This window comes from Bison bison, unplaced genomic scaffold (assembly GCF_000754665.1).
Source record: "Bison bison bison isolate TAMUID 2011002044 unplaced genomic scaffold, Bison_UMD1.0 scf7180017864056, whole genome shotgun sequence".
Classification (NCBI taxonomy): domain Eukaryota; kingdom Metazoa; phylum Chordata; class Mammalia; order Artiodactyla; family Bovidae; genus Bison; species Bison bison.
The window spans coordinates 1,830,109-1,837,861 of record NW_011494628.1 but is presented as its reverse complement, the minus strand read 5'-3'; the positions used below and the strand labels follow the sequence as shown (position 1 = coordinate 1,837,861).

Below are 7,753 nucleotides of genomic sequence, written 5' to 3'. Positions count from 1 at the left end.
CTCCAAGCCAGGCTTCAACAATACGTGAACCATGAACTTCCAGATGTTCAAGCTGGCTTTAGAAAAGGCAGAGGAACCAGAGGTCAAGTTGCCAACATCTGTTGGATCATTGAAAAAGCAAGAGAGTTCCAGAAAAACATCTATTTCTGCTTGATTGACTATGCCAAAGCCTTTGACTGTGTGGATCACAACAAACTGTGAAAAATTCTTCAAAAGATGGGAATTACCAGACCACCTGACCTGCCTCTTGAGAAATCTGTATTCAGGTCAGGAAGCAACTGTTAGAACTGGACATGAAACTACAGACTGGTCGCAAATTGGGAAAGGAGTATTTCAAGGCTGTATATTGTCACCCTGTTTACTTAACTTATATGCAGAGTACCTCATGAGAAATGCTGGACTGGATGAAGCATAAGCTGGAATCAAGATTGCCAGGAGAAATATCAATAACCTCAGATATGCAGATGACACCACCCTTATGGCAGAAAGTGAAGAAAAACTAAAGAGGCTCTTGATGAAAGTGAAAGAGGAGAGTGAAAAAGTTGGCTTACACCTCGCCATTCAGAAAACTAAGATCATGGCATCTAGTCCCATCACTTCATGGCGAATAGATGAGGAAACAATGGAAACAGTGACAGACTTTATTTTCCTGGGCTCCAAAATTGCTGCAGATGGTGACTGCAGCCATGAAATTAAAAGACACTTGCTCCTTGGAAGAAAAGTTATGACCAACCTAGACAGCATATTAAAAAACAGAGATGTTACTTTGCCAACAAAGGTACGTCTAGTCAAGGCTATGGTTTTCCAGTAATGTATGGATGTGAGAGTTGGACTATAAAGAAAGCTGAGCGCCAAAGAACTGATGCTTTTGAACTGTGGTGTTGGAGAAGACTCTTGAGAGTCCCTTGGACTGCAAGGAGATCCAACTAGTCCATCCTAAAGGAAATTATTCCTGAATATTCATAGGAAGGACTGATGCTGAAGCTGAAACTCCAGTCCTTTGGCCACCTGATGCAAAGAACTGACTCATTAGAAAAGACCCTGATGCTGGGAAAGATTGAAGGTGGGAAGAGAAGGGGACGACAGAGGATGAGATGGTTGGATGGCATCACTGACTCAATGAACATAATTTGAGTGAACTCTGGGAGTTGGTGATGGACAGGGAAGCCTGGTGTGCTGCAGTCTGTGGGGTCGCAAAGAGTGGGACACGACTGAGTGACTGAACTGAACTGGCTTTAAATACTGTCATATGCTGAAGAGTCCAATTCATATCTCCAGCCCAGACCTCTCCCTGATCTTTAGATTCATGTATCTGATTAATTACCTGATACCTCCATTTGGATATCTGGTAATACCTCAAACATATCATGTTCAAACTTCATCTGTCCTTTCTCTCCCCTACAGCGTGTATCTGCTTCTCCTACAGCCTCTGCCTTCTCAAGAGATATTAACTCCATCTGCCATTCGTTCAGACCCTCAGAGCTGTCTTACTCTTTTTCTCTCTCAGCTCACATCCAGTTCATCAGCACAGCACGTTGGCTTGGCCATCAGAGTATCCAGAGTCTTGCTGCTTCCTGCGGCCGCTGTTGCTGTCTCCCTGGCCAGTGGCACTGTCCTCTGTCCTGTGTCATCACTGTGGTCTTAACCCTTCTGCCTGCTTCACCCTTTCACTCTTTCCACAGGTGATTGCTAACACAGAACCCAGAGTGAGCCTGTTAGATCCTAATGGATCACGTCACTGTCCTGCTCAAAACCTCTGTGCCTTCCCATTCCATGCACAGTAGAGGTCTGCATCCCTACAGTGACCTGCCAAGCACTGAGGACTTGCTGTTGCTTCCTCTCTGACCTCGTCTCCTACCACTCTTCTGCTCCCTCACTCCGTTTCAGCCACATTGATCTCTTGTAGCTGTTCCAACACATCAGACGTATTTCCATCTCAGGGCCTTGGCATCTGCTGCTGCTTCCACCAGAATGCTCACTTCTCAGTCATCTGTGTGCCTGGCTCCCTCCTCTCACTGAGGCCAGATGCTGTCTTCTCACGCAGGGTTTCCCCGACCCTATTCAAAGATCGCAAAACATCTCTCCAAGTCTAAGCACATTCTGTCCTCCTGTCCTGCCTTAGTTTTTCCCAAAGCAATTAACATTTGGCCTGTAGTGGTCTTCTTACAAGCCAAGCATCTCAAACTGTGCCAGGCATGTTATGGATGCTAATAAATATTTGTTGGAAGAAGATCAGTGGATCACTTGGAGGAAGATGCATTGTGTCTTCTCCCAAAAGGGACACTGGGACAGTGAGGAGCCAGAGGGCAGGGTGCTGCCTTCAGAAGAAGCAGTCTCCCATATGAGTGCAGTTTCTCTTCTCTGGCCTAAATGACTAAAATCAAGCATGACCATAGAAACAGTAATTACCACATACATGAGAAGACAGGCTATGAGTGGAAATTGCAGAATCAGTTAGGTTGCCAATTTAGGTTACCCCAAGTCTGTGGACTACAGGAGTCAGATACAGAATGCAGAACAGTTGCTGTGAGTTGTATAAATATATAAAGGACATAGTTATAAAAAATACAAGGAATCAATATAGAAACTTGAAAAAAAACACGGAATCAAAACTTTAGGAAATGGAAAACTGAATTGTTGATGTCAGATCACAGTGAGTGAGTTCCACAGCAGATTAGTTTCAACCAAGGAGAAGATGTATCTGAAGAACTTAGCTGAATTTACTGAAGAGAGATGACAAGAAGGAAAATATGAAAGAAAGGTTAAGGGACAAGGAGGGTTGAGTGAAAAATTCTAACTTGTAAGCAATTGGTGTCTCAGGAGGTTAAAGAGAGAAAATTGAGGGGAAATCGTTTAAATGAGAATGACTGCAAATTTTGCAAAATTTAAATGACATCTAAGAGGACTGAGGAAGTACAGTGTATCTCAAGGAGGATACTAAAGAGAAGCCCACACCTAGAAAGACTGCAGAGGATCTGCAAACACCAAAGGAGAGGAGAAGATCTTAGGAACAGTTACAGAGAGAGGACAGACTGTGGCGTCATGAGAGCAGACTTATCAATGGCAGAAGTGGACCTTAAAATACAGCGGAATGAAAATTACAAGTTGTAGTGAGGATAAGTCAGCCAGAACCCAGCATTCCACAATACTAACTCAGGGATAAAAACAACACAAACTATTTATAAATTTACAGTATCTGTAAAGGGGAATGTCTACTACAAAGAAACTTATTTCAAAAGAACTCTTACGTTATTGACTTCAAAAAGACCCTGCAATTCTCCAGGCCAGAATACTGGAATGGGTAACCTTTCCCTTCTCCAGGAGATCTTCCCAACACAGGGGTCAAACCCAGGTCTCCCGAGTTGCAGACAGAACTCTTTACTGTGTGAGCCATCAAGGAAGCCCTCAAAGAGAAGGAAAATGATTCCAAAAGGACAGTTGGGGTTGCAGGACCGAAGGGTAGACAGTAAAAGGGTGAATACTTAGATAAATCCTTACAGGTGTCGTCTGTATAAAATTACAAGAGTGGCTGAAAAGCATGAACAAGCCTCTCAGAACTCCAGGGTCTCCCTGCCCTGTGCCACCACAGAGCCTCTGGCCCCGCCAACACGCCTATTGCCTTTCTCTGCTGAGCCTCCCAGAGTCTCGCTCTGCCCACACTCGGCTGAGTGTCTGCTTGCAGTCTCCAGGGCGTTTCAGTGCACTTTTCTGGCGCTCTTTGTTAGTGTGGCTTACGTCTTCCGTAGCCTTGCCCATAGCAGCACCAGCGCAGAGTCGGCCACCTCGCCCTCAACGGCCTCTGTTTCGGCACCATGTTTCTGCTGCCATTTAGGAAGTGCCCCAGCAGAAACCAGCATGAATATCGAGCTCACTGTGTGTTTCCTTTTCTCAAAGATCATAACCTTGTGCTGCTTATTGTCCATTGCCTGAAAATGGTTGCTTTCCCATATTTTATACAGGTTTATAGTTGTTTACAGCAGAAGAATAAGTTACTTGCTACTCCCCCATGGCCAGTACTAAATCCCTAATCATTAATTTTTTAGCCTATAGCCTTTTCTGTGGCTGTAAATGATAAATTATAGCATATAAGGCTATCAATTTTCTTCAAAGCACTGTTTTTATTGCATTCCCACAAATTTTATGTAATGCTTTCAGTGTAAGTCAATTCCAAGTTTGACTTTCTTCATCATTCATTGTAGTTTCTTTTTTGATGTGTGACTTACTTAAGATTGCATTTTTAAACAAAAGACATGTACATAAATCTTTGAAGCCACTTTATCCTGTAAAGCCATAAATAGGGAACAACCCAAAGGAGCGTCAACAGAATAAATTGTATATTATTACAGTGGAATTGTACTTAACAATAAAAATCACAAACCAAAACTGTAGCATAATATTGTAGAATAGATGCCAGACATGAAAGAGAAGAGAGTGTATGATGCCTTTTAATAAGAAAGTCTATAATAGTCCAAACCAATTGATGGAATTAGAAATCAGAAATGTTGGTTACCTTGGGTTTGAGGTGACAATATGCAGAGTACATCAGGAGAAATGCTGGGCTGGAAAAAGCACAAGCTGGAATCAAGATTGCCAGGAGAAATATCAATAACCTCAGATATGCAGATGACACCACCCTTATGGCAGAAAGTGAAGAGGAACTAAAAAGCCTCTTGATGAAAGTGAAAGAGGAGAGTGAAAAAGTTGGCTTAAAGCTCAACATTCAGAAAACGAAGATCATGGCATTTGGTCCCATCACTTCATGGGAAATAGATGGGGAAACAGTGGAAACAGTGTCAGACTTTATTTTTGGGGCTCCAAAATCACTGTAGACGGTGATTGCGGCCACAAAATTAAAAGACGCTTACTCCTTGGAAGGAAAGTTATGACCAACCTAGATAGCATATTAAAAAGCAGAGACATTACTTTGCCAACAAAAGTCCATCTAGTCAAGGCTATGGTTTTTCCAGTGGTCATATATGGATGTGAGAGTTGGACCATAAAGAAAGCTGAGTGCCGAAGAATTGATGCTTTTGAACTGTGGTATTGGAGAAGACTCTTGAGAGTCCCTTGGACTGCAAGGAGATCCAACCAGTCCATTCTAAAGGAGATCAGTCCTGGGTGTTCATTGGAAGGACTGATGCTGAAGCTGAAACTCCAATACTTTGGCCACCTCATGCGAAGAGTTGACTCATTGGAAAAGGCCCTGATGCTGAGAGGGATCGGGGGCAGGAGGAGAAGGGGACGACAGAGGATGAGACGGCTGGATGTCATCACTGACTCAATGGACATGAGTTTAAGTGAGCTCCGGGAGTTGGTGATGGACAGGGAGGCCTGATTCATGGGGCCACAAAGAGTTGAACATGACTGAGTGACTGAACTGAAACTGAACTGGGTTTGAGGAGTAGGGTGGGGTCAGGGCAGGTGGAGGTTATAAGGATACCCAGAGAGGGGACAGTTTTCTGGATATGAAACCAGTGAAAAGCTTCTAGATGAAAGAAATAGAACTTGAACTTTTTCCCACACACAGATTAATTTCTAATCTCTTAGTGGAGTCTCAGTCTCAGATACTCTCAGTGCTTCATTCCTGCCACATGGTTCTTGTCAGTGTCTGTGTGCAGGATGGAAAAGAATTTCCAGACATGAGAGAGAATGAAAGAGAATAGAATTTGTGCACAGGGGCTGCTTCTGGGACAGCAGGCCAGCTTCCTGTTAGTCAGGGAGAACAGACCCTGAATATGGGTCAGTTGCCTGACTTTATAGCCAGGAACAAAGGACCAGGGTAGAAACCTTGTGGCTCATTTGCTGGTTGGATGAGGTACATGTGCTTTCCTTACATGGGGCAGGGGAAGGACAGGACAAATACCTTTCCTTATAGGGGATGGGACAGGGACAGGCCATGCTGCCTGGGAGGGCTCAAAATAAATTCTGCACCAGTTGCAACATGGCAGGAGGGTGATAGAGGTCTGGTGCATTCTGTTCCTGCATCTGAAGCTCTTGAGCTTATCTTGTTTTTTGGTCCTCTGGGCATCACAGGTCTAATGCAGCACTGAAGCCCTGGGGGCCAGGGACACCCTGGTCATCGGTCATTGTTGTGCAGACTCCACTGCTTCCAACTACCGGGTCCCCCTGCCGCCTTGCACCATTCTGGTTGCCTGGTCCCATCTTCCTAACCATGCCTTGTAGCAATCCCTCCAGAGGCTTTTTTTTTTTCCCCTGGAGAAATTAGTGAGAAACGGAGTCCAGAGAAGCTCTGTTCTCTGAATCCCCATTAAACATCTAGTAAACGCTCATGCTCAGTCGTGTCCATTTCCTCGTGACCTGTAGCCCACCAGGCTCTTCTGTTCTTGGGATTCTTCAAGCAAGAATAGTGGAGTGGGTTGCCATTTCCTTCTCCTGGGGATCTTGCCAACCCAGGGATCGAACCTGCATCTCCTGCATTGGCAGGTAGATTCTTTACTGCCGAGCCATCTGGGAAGCCCCTGTGGACCTCTAGATGTCTCTGCCTCTCTCTCATCTCAAGGAGAATCTGTCAGGCTTGGAGTGAGGGTCCCCACGTTCACTCCTACTTCTGCAGAGAGTTTCTTATCCTACATGGGTGAAGCTTCTCCTTTTGAGCTTAGGGTTTTGGAAATACAGGCCAAAAGAAAACACATTTGCCAGGCAATGCTAGTTCTCTACCCTACCCCACCACCTGAATAGAGCCATAAACTCAAGAGTCAACCCTTGGAAATTGAGAGGGCAGAGGGAAAAGAAGAAAAAAAAATCCACATAGTAATGTCAAAATACTATCTTGCTCATATTCTTCTTCTCTTCTCTGCCTTGTGGAAAACTCAGAGTCCACTTAATATCCAGGTATAGGGCACTTTTTTTTTTCTTGTTAAGGTATTGCACTGTGCTCACAGTCACCTTTTAAAAATGGTTCCATGACTCTTCTTTAGCATTTCTTGATCATCTTAAGTGTTTTCTTGACTCTGAGGGGTCTGTCATACAACAGGATTCACATGGCTGACTATTCAGTGCCATTAGCTACTTGAATCCCATCTAGCAGAAGCAGGATTGCAGGGTGGATAATTTGCTGAGCACAGTGCAGCAGTCTTTTTTCCATTCCTGTGATCAGCCTGACCGGAAGTGCATACAAGTTACTCCCTGGCCAGAAAAGTCCTCTCCGTTAGTTGTGGTATTTGTTTCATTCTGAAAATGGGTAAGAATTTCTACTCAGTCAGTGGCTAAGATGCGTAAAGCATAAATGAAGTTGTTAAACGGGTGAAGGAAAAATATCCTTTGGCAATAACTGGTGCAAAGTTGCACAAAATGTACTAAAGTTGAAAAGTATGCCGTTGTGAGCATCTTTGGTTCAGAATTGCTTCTTTCCTTGACTTTCCTAAGGACTGTCTCTGATCTTCCGGTCTCATGGTTCAAATCATGCTCCATTAAAAAAAAAAAAGGAGAATTTACATGCAAATGAGAACCAAAAAAGCACAGTAGCATTTTAATCCAGTCCATTGTAATAAACGCCTGCTGTGTCAGAGACTTACTCAAACACAGGACAAAATGGATAGACTGAATTGTCTTGGCTAAGAGCAGCCAGTCGGAAATAGAACAAGTTTGCTGAATTTCTGCTTTGTTGACGCTTTAAGACTGAGTGTCCGTTTTCCTCTGGGGTTGGTGGACTCCAGCATTTGGGTTTTGTTTATTCATGGACTGGCCCTGCCGTCTCCTGGGGACAGCCCCGTGCCGGCTGCATTGTGCTGTG

General features: G+C 44.2%; 1 protein-coding gene across 1 annotated transcript in view; it reads right to left on the bottom strand.

The window, feature by feature from the left end:
- RXFP2 (relaxin/insulin-like family peptide receptor 2) overlaps window positions 1-3,923 on the bottom strand; it is a 201,472-nt gene extending 197,549 nt beyond the window's left edge. The window contains exon 1 of the mRNA XM_010835941.1: window positions 3,736-3,923. Coding sequence (XP_010834243.1) covers window positions 3,736-3,923 — 188 coding nt within the window. The remainder of the gene's footprint in view (window positions 1-3,735) is intronic.
- Between the last annotated feature and the right edge of the window lie 3,830 nt (window positions 3,924-7,753).